Source organism: Leguminivora glycinivorella, chromosome 17 (assembly GCF_023078275.1).
Source record: "Leguminivora glycinivorella isolate SPB_JAAS2020 chromosome 17, LegGlyc_1.1, whole genome shotgun sequence".
NCBI classification, from domain to species: Eukaryota; Metazoa; Arthropoda; class Insecta; order Lepidoptera; family Tortricidae; genus Leguminivora; species Leguminivora glycinivorella.
The window spans coordinates 20850395-20869002 of NC_062987.1; the positions used below are offsets into that span (position 1 = coordinate 20850395).

The 18608-nt window shown below is 35.4% G+C and overlaps 3 protein-coding genes across 4 annotated transcripts in view; all 3 read right to left on the reverse strand.

The window, feature by feature from the left end:
• Positions 1-1462, reverse strand: part of LOC125235275 — a 9646-nt gene extending 8184 nt beyond the window's left edge. The window contains exons 1-2 of the mRNA XM_048141779.1: positions 1246-1462; positions 433-600 (exon numbers count right to left, since the gene is read on the reverse strand). Coding sequence (XP_047997736.1) covers positions 433-600; positions 1246-1332 — 255 coding nt within the window. The 5' untranslated portion in view covers positions 1333-1462. The remainder of the gene's footprint in view (positions 1-432; positions 601-1245) is intronic.
• LOC125235277 overlaps positions 1-12295 on the reverse strand; it is a 22066-nt gene extending 9771 nt beyond the window's left edge. The window contains exons 1-4 of one of the 2 annotated variants that reach the window (XM_048141786.1): positions 12081-12294; positions 8634-8798; positions 8239-8428; positions 7129-7321 (exon numbers count right to left, since the gene is read on the reverse strand). In XM_048141786.1, the coding sequence (XP_047997743.1) occupies positions 7143-7321; positions 8239-8428; positions 8634-8798; positions 12081-12173 (627 nt within the window). In that variant the 5' untranslated portion in view covers positions 12174-12294 and the 3' untranslated portion in view covers positions 7129-7142. Of the gene's footprint in view, positions 1-5992; positions 7322-8238; positions 8429-8633; positions 8799-12080 lie in introns of those variants that run through there. The other variant, XM_048141782.1, reaches the window with a different exon arrangement.
• Positions 2400-16259, reverse strand: LOC125235633. The gene is made up of 8 exons (XM_048142230.1): positions 16067-16259; positions 15488-15652; positions 14571-14760; positions 13888-14058; positions 5824-5845; positions 4391-4601; positions 3301-3490; positions 2400-2755 (listed from the first exon to the last, which is right to left on the reverse strand). The coding sequence occupies exons 1-8, from the start codon at positions 16145-16147 to the stop codon at positions 2571-2573; spliced, it is 1215 nt and encodes a 404-aa protein (XP_047998187.1). The 5' UTR covers positions 16148-16259; the 3' UTR covers positions 2400-2570.
• Between the last annotated feature and the right edge of the window lie 2349 nt (positions 16260-18608).

Sequence of the window (18608 nt, forward strand, 5' to 3'; positions counted from 1 at the left end):
GCTATTAAAATATAGCTCGTTTTATTGGTATCGTCTATTTATTTTGAAACATGTGACATTTGTATAAAACATTCATCTTATATACACCTAAATCCAAGCCTATATTCCCTAAACGGGGTAGGCAGAGAGCACATGAAACTACTCAAGATCCAGTACCACGGCAATAATTAATGACATAATTACAAAAATTAATGACATATTATAATGTCAGTTATCGATGAACGAAATGTCGGAAAGAAGTCACTAGTGTTACTTCATTCGTGCTAGAAAAACATCTAGGTATTATTATCATAGTAATATATCTTTCATATACTTAGGTTAATCTCAAAGCCGATGGTTCATGTCTAAATATCTGACACACTCTTTAAAAAGAGTACCTAAGCCTTTATATGTAGTTACATATAATTACATACGTTCTATCGATATACATACCTTATGTCCAGCGGCGATAAAGACAATGTCGAAGGACATATCAACGAGTAAACATATGGCCATAAACGACAGAATGACAATATCTCTGGCTTCTACCGGTCTCCAAGTCCTCCTCGTATAGATAGAGGCTATGACTCCAACGTATATGAGGGCCAAAACGTTGAGAAGCTGAAACAAAGGTACCATATATGACAGATCTTGAACTGATACTAATTACTATTTCGTAAAGATGTGCCGTAAGAGCACTAAATAATTCGAGTTTGGAATGATTCACTATTATTTTCATTAGACTTATATTGACCGTGATTACCTTTTTGATTTTTGTCAAGCTCCCGACAAAAACATTAGAATTTTGACATCCACGCCTTTTCCAGTTTTCCGTGATCATGATGCATGCAACTACGTCGAAATATCGGGAGCTCGATAAAAATCAAAAAGGTAATCAGGGTCTATCCTGGTCAAAATAAGTCTAATATTATAAATATTCTTCTATTCCTTTGTTACTCGTACGTAGCAAACAAAGGTCTTGCCTGGTGGAAAGCAGTCTCCGTAAGCTATGAATGCCTGCAACTCCCGAGATGTTACATTACACAGAGAGTAGAGATCGCTCTTTAGCGATAAGACCGCCTGTTGTTACCTACTATTTAAGTTCTTTATTTGTTTGTTTAGCTGTTGTCGTTGTAGTAGTGCAATAAAGTATTTTTTTTTATTACACACTGGTAACTTATCCTAAAACAGACCTATGGTAGGTCTAAGAATGAGAGAAATATAAGGTAAAATAATATTATGATTATTTTAAAGCCAGACACTTACCAATTTAAAATATCCCCAAGCAATCAAGCCCTTTCTTAAAGGTAAGCAGAAACAACATCTTTTAAACTCTGGTGCTTCACCGTGCATTTTCACTTTGAATTTTTTTCACTTGAATTTTACACTTTCTTCTGTTCTCTTTTTTTAGGCCTATTTTTTTATTTTAATTAAGTTTGGAACGTGTCAGTCCTTTGTAAGATTAACTTGAATATGTTTGTTTTATCAAGTAGTGAACGTTATGTACCCGTCGGTTGTTGTTTTGTCCGACGAAAGATAAGAGAGACAAAATAAATGCCTATTATCTGTGCACTGTGACCGGAGGCCATTTCTATATAAAGAATTTGATATGGTTTCAATGTTATTTTCGTACGTTCTTGAGTTCGCGAACCACGTTCAATTTGTAGGCAATGTAGGCACTCGTACAAATTTACAGGTTTAATAGAAAAGTAACACGGAGATACAAGATCTGGGGCCTATTGCATACAAAAATGCAACTCATATTACAAGCGGTAGTCCCTATACAATTCCTTTCATGAGAAAAAGACTTGTAAGTAAGAGTTGTACAAGTTGTAAATTTTTATGCAATAGGCCTTATTAGGCCCCTGGTAAATATTTAGTTTGTTGTTGAGAAACTTCCGGTTTGGTGTACAAATTGGTGGATACATATTTTCTCTATTCTGTCTAGCTAATATTTTTTTTGTTGCTGTGTATTAAAATGCTACTGGCGTATAAAAACAAGATTAGCACTTGTTAATACAGAATCCGCTGCCTACTACGCAATTACTTTTAGATGCGTTCAGGAATTTCCAATCTTCTGAATGATAAAGAAACGCTTTACTTCGTAAAAATCCAGAAACTGTTCGCCAAATTTCGAAGGAAAAACAATAATATTGTTTGTTATTTTTGGGATTTTTGTATTGGATGGTGGATGTTTAACATAAGTTTCTATTAATAACGATGATAGTAATGATACACCCTCAATCCTCATCCTTATTAAGTTATGTACACCTAGTAGTCAGTTTTTAGACTATTTGTACAAATGAAATAATACTACTTGGTTTGTCTTAGATGTCATATTGCACATTCGTCAAAACGTCATTATTGCTTTTAAAAACAAGGATATGTGTTTTTTGTCACGGAAAGCCTTACAATTGTAAGTATAACAATATTTTAATTTATATTTCAAATTACAATAACATAATATTGAAATAACAACATAAGTACAAATCATTTTAATTGTCTACAATTATCCAGTCACTATCGCCTCATTTCTTTGTGAAAACGTCTTGCACGGCCCGTTTCTCATCTGTGCAAACTTCTTGCGCGGCCTATTTCCCATCCGTGCAAACGTCTTGCACGACTTGTTTCTCGTCCGTGCACAGATTTTCGACATTGTGAAGCGTACACAGCGGCTGTCCTGAGGTCGTGCGATTTGTAAACTGTATTTCTAGTGTTTGACTCTCTAGCTTTTTCATTTCGCTGCGTGTTAGTAAGATGACGTAAATCTGAACAACTGAAAACAATAGGAGAGTCAATATGGTTTGAAACAGTTAGTTGTGAGACTTATTAAGATCTTACTGGTAAGTTTGTCTTTAATAACTCTAATCTTGTGCACTAAATGTGCTATTTCACCCGGGCGGAGCGAGAATTAGGTATAGAAACACCGTTCAAGAAGCGTATTTAACTTTTTTTTGTCTTTTCATATTCTTTTTTTATATTGCAAGTATGATGAAAACCATTGTGTGTAACTCGGGGCGTAATCATTTCATTTAATCATTTTGCAAACTCGAATCTTTAAATTGCTCCGTCAAGTCGTCATAATTTAAACTTCTCTCCTTTACAATATTTAACTTCCGCCCCACGTAGCACAATGTACAGTTAACCTATTAGAATCCTAGCCCATTCTAGAACTCTGTCGTATTGACACCGAGCTTTATTTGCTATAGAAGTTAGTTTGACTTTTACTGTGAAATGGTTCTACAGTGGCCTATGATTCAGATTGGTTGACTGTACTATAGGTATCTGTACGGTATACATATGTATGTGTATCATACGTACATAAAAGACTGATCCAAAGTATTGAGCCGGTCAGCAAATCAGTTATTACGTACTTGCGATCTTCAAAGTATATCCATACTCTGCGTATGAAATCAATGTCTAAATACAACACGAAACAGGCTCCTAAGGTCATCAGTCCCAACACCACTATGTTGTATATGTAGGATAGTTTCATTAACTTTATGTTTTTCTGTAATTATATAATTTATATTTATTATATAATTTATAAGTGCCAATTGTAAACACTTAATAACAAAAAATAATTAAGAGTAACAATAGTATTTAATATTGTATTAATGTAAAAAATTTGTTGAAATGTAAAACTATGTTTTATAAAGGAATAAATGAATGAACTAATGCATAAAAATATTTAAAAAACCGGCCAAAAGCGTGTCGGGCCACGCTCAGTGTAGGGTTCCGTACTTTTTCGTATTTTTCTCAAAAACTACTGAACCTATCAAGTTCAAAATAATTTTCCTAGAAAGTCTTTATAAAGTTCTACTTTTGTGATTTTTTCCATATTTTTAAAACATATGGTTCAAAAGTTAGAGGGGGGGGGACGCACTTTTTTTTCCTTTAGGAGCGATTATTTCCAAAAATATTAATATTATCCAAAAACGATCTTAGTAAACCCTTATTCATTTTTAAATACCTATCCAACAATATATCACACGTTGGGGTTGAAATGAAAAAAAATAGGGGGGGTACCCTAATAAAACATTTCTTTCCATTTTTTATTTTTGCACTTTGTTAACGTGATTGATATACATATTGGTACCAAATTTCAGCTTTCTAGTGCTTACGGTTACTGAGATTATCAGCGGACGGACGGACGGACGGACGGACGGACGGACGGACGGACGGACGGATGGACGGACAGACAGACATGGCGAAACTATAAGGGTTCCTAGTTGACTACGGAACCCTAAAAATGGTTGTTTAAAATGACAGAATTAGCAGTAGTAGCGACATAGTTAGTACAAACAAAATTAGGAAAGCGGTTTTATCAAAAAAACATGAATTAAAAATTATTCATCGAGTTTATTGAGAATTTTATAAAGAAGTAAATAAATTAAAACGAAATGCTAACCTTATGTCCAGCTACGATGAAAACAATATTGAACGAAATATCGATCAATAAGCAAATGCTTATAATGATAAATATCACTATATCTGCGTAAAATGTTCTACCACTATAGGCGTAGCAAATCAGAAAATATAATATTATTGCTGCTTGTGTTAACACCAAAATATTGAGGCCCTGTGACACATGGTCATGATTGTAAATATTTAACGAATTTCTTTAAATGTAAACCAAAACCGAATTTTAAAAATATGGTAAGGTACAGCGGGTCAAATCCCGATTGGGGGGCAAATGTAACTTGTCCATTTTTTCCATGTTTTACAATGTTTTCATTATTAAATGAAGTGTCCACCGGTGATATATGGTAGGTGTGTTCAATGGATACATGTAGAACTCAACATCATTGTGTAAAAATGGATAAGTTACAATTGCCCCCAGTCGAGATTTGCCCCGCTGTGCCTTACTTATAGTTGTTAGGAAAACGTAAATCAATTTTCGGCAATAATAAAAGGTAATTATTATAACATGACTAACAATAACTTACCACTTTGGCATATCCCCAAGCAATCAAACCTCTTCTCAAGGGCAGGCAGAAACAACATCTTTTAAAGTCTGGGGCTTCTCTTTGCATTATAAATGTAAAATAGAAGAATAAAAATCACTGAAAACACAAATCTAATAGCTTATGACCTAAAAATATTTAAAAAACTTTATCTTATTAGCACTATGTAAATAAAAATCAATAACTCGTTGCGGACAATAAAATAAATCTGCATTTGCATTTATCAAACTGTGGGTGTTTGCTAGGTATTATGTGGGGCGTTAGCGGCCACAGATACCGGACACACAAAGATAACATCATGAATAAGTAGGTAAGTATCACATTATTCACACCATCATATTCACTGTGTTATAGTATTAATTTTTTTAGTAAAATAATGAATTATTTGGGAGATCCCATCACATAAATTGTAAACCGTTTCTCACATATTAAGTACCGTCAACCGGGGTGGCTTTAGGAAAATTTGGGGTTACTTTGATGGTATTTGAACGGCTTTAAAATGAACATTACTCATTATTTACTGAAACTGTTCATGTAACTAGTTAGATCAATAAATATTCTTTTAAATCTACCATAGAACATCGCGAACTTACTTGCACTATGACTTTAAAACTATATTTCAAAGTCACTCCTGCGTTTCAAAGCCACCCCGGTTGACTGTACAATTTTCATAGAATTACCTAATAGAAGATAAGCAATACCAATTATTTGGTTTAACAAAACTAGTTTTATTAAATAGAAGAACAACATACGGGCATTCGCGTCCTAAGTATATGGATTCAAAATTTATAGGAATAATACGAGTACCTAATATATGTACGAGTATTTTGGGCGGCATTTTTGGTAGACACACAGTTCAATTAGTTAATCCAATTACCTATAGACATTAGAATTTTCGTCTAAAACATAACATGATAAATTCATAACCTAAACAAATATAATTTATATCTGCCGAACCGAAGTCAAGTCAAAAGATTTGAATAAAACGGAAATGTGTTTGAAATCAAACTCAGTTTAAAAAAATCAATTTAATATAGGTACTTAAAGCTAATTTTTATTTTATTTTATTTTCTTTATTGGGAAAAAAAACAGACATAGGAAGGTCATACAGTTAAGAAGATATTGAAATACACAATAATAGGTACAACCTACATCCTGAGACAATTCCCACTAAGATTTATAGCCAATAGTATCTGAGTGGCATTGTCATAGGGCAATGGTATACAATGATAGATCTTAATAGGCACTAAACTAAGATACACTAACAATATGATACTTAATGTTACTCAAAGATACAGTGTTAATACGAGCATAGTAAAAATTGAGTTAATACTCACAGTTAGAAGACGAGGCAAGGAACTATACGTGTATATTTTCTATTAAAAGGAGGCAACTTACAAGGAACCTAATTATAGACTTCATAATAGTGAATTCACTTTGCGTTTGAAATTAGCACGGTTATTATTAAAAATGTCAACCGAGACCAGGCTTTCGTTGTAGTTTTGACACATTCTGCGAAGCGGAGCACGGACTCCAGCGTTACTCGACACATTAGGTAATGCAAACAGGGATATTGTTCGTGTCCTGTAGGTTGGAGCACGGAAACCAATACACTCTAGCAGTTCTGGACAATTATAATGACCCCTGCATTATGTTGAACAAAGCAATTGCGTCCTGAGCGTCACGCCTGCTAGTCAGAGTTTTAACTTTGTACCGCTCAAGGAGCTTATCGTATGACATTCGAGCATGAGTCAGTCTATAGTGAAGAGCTCTCAGGAACCGTTTTTGTATAGCCTCAATCGCATTCCTGTAGATTTGATAATGAAGGTTCTAGATTTGGGATGAATATTCAAGACAGGGACGAACTAAAGAGTTGTATAGCAACAGGTAAGATGAAGACTTTTTTAGAGGTTTGGCTACCCTAAGAACGAAACCTAACATTCTATAAGCTTTGGCTGTAATTATGTAGACATGTTGGTCAAGAGTAAGCTTTTCATCTAAAGTAATCCCAAGATCCTTAACCTGGTGCACTCTATGGACATTTTCTACTCCTATACTATAACTATTTACTATTTTGTTTTTGTTTTTTGTGAAAGTTATATGTACGCATTTGTCGTAGGCTAAGATATAGTTTGTTTGTTAGGCAGTATGTGTGGAAGCGATCCAATTTCAAACATCTATTAGTTCACAGGAGCTTCAAATGTCAATCTTCCCTTTTTCTTCACCGTGCAATTTCTTTTCTGTGCAGTCAGACTCGTTGCGAAGCGTGCACAGTGGTTCTGCGGCTACGTGATTTGTGAACTGCATTTCTAGCGTTTGATTTTGTAGCTTACTGATTTCACTCCGTATCAGTAAGATTACATAAATTTGTATAACTGAAACCAATACAAAAAAAATTATATATCTTTAAATAGTAATATTAGTCTAGTAGTTTTTCTTTCACACATGTGTATAACGATTACAGAAAACATTTTTTTTTAAATGTTTTTTTTTTACTTAAGACGATACGGTAGGGGTCAATTCTCCATACAAACGCTCTCGACTGTTTCCGCCCTGGTTTTTTTAAGACAAAGCAATGATTTTTTAAACACAGATTGTTATTATTTTTATCTGTGTCGGACCGTTTTGATTTTTTTGATATTCTGCTTTTTAAAGACTAGAGCCAATCAAAAATTTCCAAAAACGGCCTTTTTCATTGTGGCGCAAAAAAAGGTGTGATACTCAAGATTGGTAACAATTAACCAAAAAAGCTAAACGGTCCGACATAGATTATTTCATTGTCATCCAGATTCTCAAATTTCGTCCCGATTGATTAAGTTTTAAAGGAGGAAAGAGTCGAGAGCGGAACCACGATTTTAAAGATCTTTTGACTGAGTTGTTCTTAATGGACAATTTTTTCCGATAAATCTAGTTACTAACACTTGTATATTTAACTAAAATTCCCAAGTTGAAAGGGGGGCTCCTTTCCATTTTAGCATTTTCGCTACCGTATCTACTTTAAAAAACTAGACAAGGACTGTACTCTGGTAAGGTCTAGCAAACCTTAGTAACTTTTGTAGGTTTCTTTTATTCTGTCTTGCTTAATTTGTGACTTTTATGTACTACTAGCTTTTTCTCGCGGCTTCGCTCGCGTTAGAAAGAGACAAAAAATAGCCTATGTCACTCTTCATCTTTTCAACTATCTCCACTTAAAAAACTCTTTTTTTCAAACACACTTTCCCATTTATAATATTAGTATGGATATGTAAACAGAAAATCTTTACTTTTAATATATAATAACCATGTTACGTACATACGGTGCTAGTTGCCAGTGCAGAACTTGCAAGAATTTCCAATACTATGTACTTATGGTCTTTCATGTATGACCACATTTTGTATAAGAATTTCAAATCCGTATATAGCGTGAAGGAGTTTCCGAGTACCAAGAATCCCAGCCATACTATGTTGTACACGTATGAGACTTTCAGCAACTTGATACTTTTCTGTAACAAAAGTTTAATTGATGATTAAAAAGACAGTATCCTTTGACTTATACAATAAAGCTGGAAATAAATTAGTGTCACAAATTATGACAAATTTATTCAGCATTTTTTTATAAATAAGTTTTTACAGGATTTATACATATGTAACGTCCCATTACAGTTGCTAGCGCCTATCACAGGGTTATTGATTAGAGCCAAAACATACCTTATGTCCAGCCACAATGAAGACGATACTGAATGCGGTATCAAGAAATGAGCAAACAGCAATAAATATATACGTCAACATATACACAGACACGAATCTTAAACCATAGTGAGCCAACCAGAAAAACATCAGTGATAGGTATGCTAACACCAAGAGGTCCAGTATCTGTAACAATGAAAAGTAATTTTTCATAAATATCAGTATTTGATAAAAAAAACCGGCCAAGAGCGTGTCGGGCCACGCTCAGTGTAGGGTTCCGTAGTTTTCCGTATTTTTCTCAAAAACTACTGAACCTATCAAGTTCAAAACAATTTTCCTAGAAAGTTTTTATAAAGTTCTACTTTTGTGATTTTTTTCATATTTTTTAAACATATGGTTCAAAAGTTAGAGGGGCGGGACGCACTTTTTTTTCTTTTAGGAGCGATTATTTCCGAAAATATTAATATTATCAAAAAACGATCTTAGTAAACCCTTATTCATTTTTAAATACCTATCCAACAATATATCACACGTTGGGGTTGGAATGAAAAAAAAAATCAGCCCCCACTTTACATGTAGGGGGAGTACCCTAATAAAACATTTTTTTCCATTTTTTATTTTTGTACTTTGTTGGCGTGATTGATACACATATTGGTACCAAATTTCAGCTTTCTAGTGCTAACGGTTACTGAGATTATCCGCGGACGGACGGACGGACGGACAGACAGACATGGCGAAACTATAAGGGTTCCTAGTTGACTACGGAACCCTAAAAAGGACTTTTTATCAAATATACAGAATAATATCTACCTACTGGGTGTCCCTTAAACCAACGCCAAAATGAAAATAGTGATAGGAGATCTCATTAATTGGCCGTTTAATTAGAAAACGTACAGAAAAAAAGTAAAAACCTGTGTCATCCATACTAATCCATCCATCCATACTATCCATACTAATATTATAAATGCGAAAGTAACTCTGTCTGTCTGTCTGTCTGTCTGTCTGTCTGTCTGTCTGTCTGTCTGTCTGTTACGCTTTCCCGCTTAAACCACGCAACCGATTTTGATGAAATTTGGAACAGACAATCTTTAGACCCTGAGACAGAACATAGGCTACTTTTTATTTCGAAAAAAAGGGATGAAGGGGTTGAAAAAGAGGTTGAAAGTTTGTATGGGATTTCTTAATTTTAAATGATAAAACCATGAAACTTTATATTTTAGCACTTGATAAGAAATCATTAAACATATATTTAAAGTCACATACAGGTCGAACGCGATTAATTAACATTATTTTTACCTTTAAAATAAACATGGTGGGAAATAAACATTAACTAAAAGCGGGTAGATTATATTTATTTGTCTACCCCGAACATTTATATAAATTAATATCGGGTAGTTTTGTGTTGTTTACATCTCCGGTGACATTTTGCTGGGACGTCAGTCTTCCGCGACCACGGCCAGTGCAACCTGGCCGAAATGTTGGGAAAAAAGGTAAAAAAAATGTTAATTAATCGCGTTCGACCTGTATGTGACTTTAAATATGTGTACAAAGCGCGAGAACTTAAAGTGTTATATCATTAAACATCTTGATAAGGGATAGGGATAGGGATAGCGATAGGGATAGCGATAGGGAAAGCGATAGGGATAGCGATAGGGATAGCGATAGGGATAGCGATAGGGATAGCGATAGGGATAGCGATAGCGATAGCGATAGCGATAGCGTTAGCGATAGCGTTAGCGATAGCGTTAGCGATAGCGTTAGCGATAGCGTTAGCGATAGCGTTAGCGATAGCGTTAGCGATAGCGATAGCGATAGCGATACGGATACGGATACGGGTACGGGTACGGATACGGATACGGATACGGATACGGATACGGATACGGATACGGATACGGATACGGATACGGATACGGATACGGATACGGATACGGATACGGATACGGATACGGATACGGATACGGATACGGATACGGATACGGATAATATGCATGGGTATCGTTAGAGGGATACGGATAATCGGTCGGCGGTCTCTTACAATCAATGTGCTCTAAGACGATCGTTGTTTGCTTGCTTGGAGATTACGTTTGCGATAAGTATAAGCAAAATGTAAAAAATTGTAAGGGATAATAGAAAAAAGTACTTTTTACCCACCGATCATAGTGTCGAAATACGGGCTATGTGGGATGTTTATAAAGGTTTCCCCAGCGTATATAGAATTACCTACGCTGTGGTCGATGTGTAATATTTCTACAATCATTGCAAGCAAAAGTATTATGTGCAATCGAAATAATCGCAGATAAATATACCTACAGAGAAACCTACGGTCCCTACGGATCCAAATGAAAATCTTAATGAATACTTTTATTACGCGGGCGAAGCCGCGGGTAAAAGCTAGTATCATATATACTTGAAAATTTCGACCCTTGCTTTCGTGTACCGATGGCCGAGTGGTTCAGGCATCCGTCCGGTTAGCGGAGTACTCTGGTTCGAATTCGAATCCAGCTTGGAATACTTGGAGGCATTGGTAATTTTTTCTTTGTATATGACATTTATTTAATATTTATAGTATGATAGTAGTGAGACTACTTAATAATACAAATTAAAATATTTTCTATGAGAAAATAGTTTGATTTGATCTAAGATTAAAGTAAAAACGTGCCAGTATCTCGAAAATCATGACATTTTTATTAAGGTCAAATTCGCTTAATGCGATAGCTAATGAGATGTCCTAACAGCTTTGACCCTTTTTCGCTTGGGCGTAGGTTTTAGGGTCACAGAGCATATCTATAGGATTTCCATTAAACGCTAATGGGTCTAAGCTGAACGAGTCTGCCACATGTACCCAGAAAGGTGGGCCAAAATTGACATAAAATTATGCAATTAAGAAAGTGGTGACTATTCACATTATACCTTTATACTTGTAATACATGTCGATATCTATTTAAATAAAAATTTATACCTACTTGTTTAGAGTTGTACAGTGAGCTACCAAATTGCAAGGAGAAATTATGAATGGATTCATTGATAAATTCGCCATCCACTTTTGCAGCTCACCGTGCATTAATTAACTACTTACGGTGTGCGGACACAAAATAAGATTTATATAATGACGCTCATCATCCTCCTTGCGTTATCCCGGCATTTGCCGCGGCTCATGGGAGCCTGGGGTCCGCTGTGACAACTAATCCCAAGATTTGGCGTAGGCACTAGTTTTATGAAAGCGACTGCCATCTGACCTTCCAACCCGAAGGGTAAACTAGACCTTATTGGAACTAGTCCGGTTTCCTCACGATGTTTTCCTTCACCGAAAAGCGACTGGCAAATATCAAATGACGTTTCGCACATAAGTTCCGAAAAACTCATTGGTACGAGCCAGGGTTCGAACCCGTGACCTCCGGATTGAAAGTCGCACGCTCTTACCGCTAGGCCACCAGCGCATAATAGTGTCTTTAACTAAAATGTACTTACCAGTTTAACATATCCCCAAGCTATCAATCCTCTTCTCAAGGGTATACAAAAACAACATCGTTTGAACTCCGGTGCTTCTCTCTGCATTGCCATATTTTAATAGAAAAATTGAATTTTTTTAAATCAAAGAAGTGGCTGAAACTGCCCGCAACTGTTTCGTAATTGGAATTGAACTGGAAATTGTTTTTTTTTTATCTGTTTGTGGGTGTTATTTTAGGAAGCAGTCGGTGGCGACAGATAACATTATCCTAACGCGAGCAAAATGGCCCTAGGTCAATGTTTTATGGATAAGTTGTCACGAACTCTGCCTCTAACATTGGGTTTATGGTCAGTTGCATGTTGCATCAAACACAACACGAAGTAGACAAATCAAAGTTACGCAGCTGATGTCTATGGAAATACCCATACAAAAAAATTACGAAGGAATGGTAAATTTAGTAACGAACGATGACAAACTGACGCTTAGAATATCTACGTTTACATTATTTTTTATATTAAATAAATAAATATTATAGTACATTCTTAGGTACACAGATTGACTGAACCCCACGGTAAGCTCAAGAAGGCTTGTATTGTGGTTATACAGCGATATACATAATATACAAATACTTGTATATATTTTTATATTAAAGGAAAAAATGGAAAAATTTACGCTTCCGGCGGGACTTGAACCCGCACCATTTTTGCAATCCGTGCAATGCTCTTACCAATTGAGCTACGGAAGCCACGCCGGACTTCGCAAATCTTCAGCAGACGTTTCTGCTTAATAAAAATTAATTTACTTGTATATAGATAGAAAACGTCCATGACTCAGGAACAAATAAATCCCATCACACAAATAAATGCCCTTACCGGGATTCGAACTCAGGACCGCGGCTCACCAGGCAGGGTCAGAACCGACTGAGCCAAACCGGTCGTCAAAGGAAAAGAAAAAAATGTACGCTTCCAGCGGGATTTGTCCGCCTTAACCAATTGAGTTACGGAAGCCGCCAGAATCTGTGTATATGAATAACTATTCGCCGTGTATATGAATAAATATTGACCTGGGTTCCGGCAGAAAATCAGTGCTTTTGTCGACAGAGCGAAGCGTATCACTGAGCCTAGACCCTCTTCTCCTGCTGCAACGCACACAGTTGTATTCTGTACTTTTTTATTTTTTTACTTTTTTTTTACTGTCTTTTATTCATTTTATTGCTATCTCTTTTTATTATGTTGCGATTAACTTGTGTGTTTCCTTTAATCTGTATATTGTCTGTGTTTGCAGTTTGCCAAATAAATGATTTATCATACATAGATAAATCTATCTATTCGAACTTTTTAAATGTCAATTTACCTTATGCCAAGATTATACCCACCTAATACGTTGCCCTAGTACACAGATAAAAGCTTCTTGGCCATAGATTGGCTGTTAAACTTTAGTATCTTAGAGAAACATAAGAATGAGATGAATAACAATAAAAATTAAATGATATTTAAAATGAAAAAAAAAAATATGTATTTTTCAAGTAGGCATATAAAGCTACGCCGACTCTAAGCCTACGCCTCAGCCTCGAGAAGATTTCAGTCCCCCCTCAGTTGGGAGGGGGGTATCCACTATGGAACCGGCAAGATACTCGGCGGGCCACTTCTTTTCAAAACATTACATCTTATAATTAACATGCATTAAATAACAAGATAAATTTAACATGCAAATGCACTCTATGGAAATCTTAAATTGAAAAGTCATTAATTATCATATACTTATATTTTGTAATTCTGACAATACTGATACTTGTCCATTTTGTCTATATAAATACTAAATCTCCTCATTTCTCGTCTGTGCAACCATCTTGCACGGTTTTCTTATCCGTGCACTGGTTGTGAAGCGTGCACAGCGGCTCTCCGGAGCTCACGTGATTTGTGAACTGCATTTCTAGGGTTTGGTTCTGTAGTTTTTTCAGTTCGCTACGTATCAGTAAAATTACGTAGATTTGAACAACTGAAATAAGAAAAAAATGTTTTAAATAAAATGAAGTATTAAAAGCTTTTATTGCATCTGTAATCAGTGTAATTAAATTACAAATCATCCTTAGTCTGTTTTCACATTATCCGATTCATTATCGAATTTTGGAAGGATTTCAATGGAGAAAATCCAAATGGCGCCTGTAATGTATGGGATATCGGTCCTACATCCAATATCGGATCGGATAATGTGAAAACGCACTTAAGAAACCGAAGTTTCGGATATGAGTAGGTTTTTAGTAAATTAGGTCTGTCAACATTATTAGAATGATATTACGTTAGGTTAGACTAGTAAAATTATAGGTATAAATGTATGAAAATACTCGGACTAAAACTTGTGGACCATAATTGCAGTATTGGATTATAGTTGGGGAAGTTTTACAGCAGATATTAAAATAAAATAAAAATGTAGGTACACTAATGAAAAATAGATTACTTAATCAAATGTAGACAAATTATACCTTCATATGGCATAGGCACTGTACGTACATATAAAGCAGATGCCAAATGCTGAGCCGGTAAAGAATTCCAATATCAAATACTTTCTGTCTTCAATGTATGGCCACAGTCTTTGGACAAAACCGATGTCCAAATACAGCATGAAGCATGTCACTAGCGTCAACATACCCAACCATACTGTATTGTATTCATAGGAGATTTTCAGCAGCTTAATACTTTTCTGAAACAAAAAACTTGTTATTTATATCTTCTTATAGAGAAAAATACAAACGCACAAAACATAACAACAACAACAACAAACAAACTTAACGCAAGTTGGTTATATGGATTATAACGGCCACTTGGCCGTTATAATCCATATAACCAAAGAGGATCGAGTATTATAGAGAGTTACTGTCGAAGTAAAATGTGTAATCACAGTGCATAGACTGCCATCTCTTGACACAGTCTTAAAACTTTTGAACCTCAGTTTTGACACTTTGGCCCATATTCTTAGCTTGATATGTTTTAAAATGTCAAATATTAATATTAACGCCATCTAGCTGAGCGTACCCCAAAGGTGTAATGCCATCTAGGCCACCGTACCTTTTTCTGTATGGTACTGAGGTACGTTTTTTTCTTAGACTTTATCTGTCTATACGGAGTTATATATGTCTTTGATATAACTAAACACTAAGAAAATGAAACGGGGTAACAGGACATGTCATGATAATATAATTGAGATAATAAACTTGTGGTTAATAAAACGTAAATAAAAAAAGGAAAAAAGTTCCAATATCATCGCATAATGGCTAGCTTTCGACGTTTCAAGGACGGCATTGTCTCTGCGGCCTCGGAGCAAAACAGTCTGCTCGCGTCGGAGCTTATTGTTGAAACATAGATACTTAGTTATAAGCGATTAAGTCTCGTTTGCAATTTTAAATATAATTTACTAACTCGAAACTTACCTTATGTCCTGCCACGATGAGAACGATAGTGAAAGCAATATCGATGGGCAAGCAAATGCAGATAATCGAAAATATAGCAACATCTGAATTGTATGAGCTGGAATTGTACGAGGCGAGAATGTAGAACATCAACCCTGCGAAGGCTAACATGAACATGTTGAGGGTCTGTAACAGAAGAGAGTCCAGCATTTAAATAGTAAAAAAAACTAAACGGTCAATCAAATCTTGGCACTAAAAACGGCTCGAATTTCAAATTTTCTGTGTGAATGTAACCTTCGCCCTTATATTTTCCATCAATTTTTAAGTGTTATGGCTCGTCAATGATTCCGCCAACATCAAGGGTTAGAAAGGCACGAGTTTTATGAAGACCGGCCGGTGAGCCCTACAAAGTAATGACATTACAATCTTTTTCAAACGAGCCATGTCCCATCAGTATACAGTCATGGGACAAAATGACCATTCTCCTTTGCTGCTCTATTTTTTAGTGCCAAAATTTGGTTGACCGCCTATAACTAATAACCAAAAGGTTAAGCATGTGAATCTCATTAGTTTGGTGTGATAAAAAAAATAAAAACTTACAACTTTAACATATCCCCAAGCAATAAGTCCCCTTCTCAGTGGTAGGCAAAAGCAACATCTCTTAAACTCCGGAGCTTCCATTACTTGAGCTCGAGTAGTGAAAAAAACACCGGACACTCAAATCACTATTTATATCTCAAATGAGGATAATCTCAAAAAGTAGGTATAAAAATAGCACTATTTTCAATACATGGCGACAACATCTGTTTCGTAGCTGTGCTGAAATGAATCTGTGCTATCAAATTATAATTACTATAAAATATTATAATTATTATCAAATTGTGGATGTTGTGAATCGATTTGCACGACATTATGTGGCGTGAGATAACTACGGGAATCACAGACTGCAAAATGTATGACCTTCTTATCATCCTCCTTGCGTTATCCCGGAATTTGCCACGACTAATGGGAGCCTGGGGTCCGCTTTGACAACTAATCCCCTAGTTTAACGAACTTTACCTTTGCCTATTTTATGCTACTTCATATTCCTCTTTAAGTCTTTACCAACATTTGATTTCTTCAAAACGTCAAATGTTCTACTGTACTAAAATATTTCGCCTATTTTTTTGCCTTTGCCTATTTCATTTGCTTATTCTTTGTTGCTTCACATTCTTCGTTATCAACATTTGATTTTCCTCCAACGTCAATTGCCATTAATAGAATTAGAACAGATCATACATTTTCCGTTTCGATTCCCGTTGAATCATTCCACAGGATAACTTTAATCCAAAAACCATTATCTCCTTATTTGCGTCAAACGATGACTCTTATCCTACTATATAAACGACTTCACTTTCTGTTAAATACCATTCATTGTCTCTTCACTGCCTCCATCAAGAAGCATCTCGTTGAGATCGGCATCATGAAATACATCTACATTTTAGTCATCGTTGTATGTGTTGTCCATATCCAAGCTCATCATTTGGAAGTATTCACCAAAAACTGCTGTCCTGCCTATTTCCATCCGAACGGAAGAGACCAACCTATATGTGCTGATGGATCTTATGTGGAGCAGACCTTATGCTGTGGCAAAGGTCCCTGCAATGTGGGCTGCTGCAACTGTGAGAGTGGCTGCATAGAAGGACCTTATTCAAAAGGAAGGGTATACTCCCCTCTAACGGCGATAGCTCAAAGTATTCCTGCGAGCGAAGGTGTCAAGAATTATGTCGAGTTCGGAATTCAAAAAGTAGGCGAAAACTTCGGAGTTATAGCAGAGAAAACTAAGGAGGTGGGAAATAAAATTGTGAATTGGTTTAAAAATTTAGGTTAATTTACCGATGATGTAATTGTTGGGGTGAAATGTAATTTAAGTTTAAAAAGTATTTAAATATTGAAAATAGTTATGCTATAACTTTAATATTTTTACTGCATGTCTATAACACTAATACTTAATTTACAATTAATTTATTATATATACTACACTTACAATTTTATTGTTTACTATTTAGTACTTTTGCTAATAATGTCAATTTACTTTCCAGTAGGTACCTTAAATTTTTGATCATTGTAATTCGTGGTATTTTATCAATACTTAATAAGGTTTTAGGGTTCCTTACCTTAAAGAGGAAAAACGGAACCCTTATAGGATCACTCGTGCGTCTGTCTGTCCGTCTCTCACAGCCAATTTTCTCCGAAACTACTGGACCGATTTACTTGAAATTTGGTATTTTAATTATTAATAAGGCACCATGATAAAATATGAACTGGAAAGCCGTCTAATTTTCAAGACACGCAATGAATTCAATACATTTGATACATAGGTATTAATATGTACCTTTCTGTGTTTATATTTAGAACGGTAGTATTATTACTGCATATTTTTGCAACAGCATTAAAGTTAGAAATTGTATAAAAATAAAAACAAAGTATGACAACGATTTAGTACATCTTATTTCGTTATATCTACTTAAAACCAAAGCCCAAAATGAAAAGGGGTGATAGGTCAACTCATTAGCTATCATATTAAGTGGATTTAACCTTAATGAAAATATCATGCTTTTTGCATTCCTTCTTTAAAAAATCCTCAGCCTGCAAGTAACTGGGCCATTTTTTTTTTCAAAGTTGTCTACTCCACTTTTTTTGTAACATGGGTAGTTTTTACGCGATTGATACTCAGAATCGAGAGCTCCTTCGATCCTGATAGGAGAAAAAATATGTCCCAAGATTTCCATTCATTTTATCGAACATTCCGTTACCGCCATACAAAATGTATGAAAAAATGGTAACGGAATGGGAAAAAAAACCTTGGGACACTTTTTTCTCCTATTAGGATTGAAAGAGCTCGCGATTCTGAGTGGAAAACACATAAAAAAATCCAAATAAAAAAAAAGTGGAGTGGACAACTTTGAAAAAAATGGCCCAACTGCTTCCCATCCTTGACAATAAAAATGACGCGAATAATGAAAAAGTGGAAATATTGTCTCAATTGAGAATAGAACTCACGGCCTCTGGTTCCGAGGCCGGCCGAATGTTTAAAACACAGGGCCGTGTTACGCGCGTGCGCAGTTATTAAAATGAGAGTGACATATTGCCGCCGCATTAC

Bases quoted from the DNA above. Each gene is read 5' to 3' on its own strand.
- LOC125235633 (XM_048142230.1), bottom strand. From the start codon at position 16,147: ATGGAAGCTCCGGAGTTTAAGAGATGTTGCTTTTGCCTACCACTGAGA. The intron at 15,653-16,066 runs GTAAGTTTTTAT...CTTCTGTTACAG, and splicing joins CTTGGGGATATGTTAAAGTT to ACCCTCAACATGTTCATGTT. The intron at 14,059-14,570 runs GTACGTACAGTG...TTCTTATTTCAG, and splicing joins ATTTGGCATCTGCTTTATAT to TTGTTCAAATCTACGTAATT.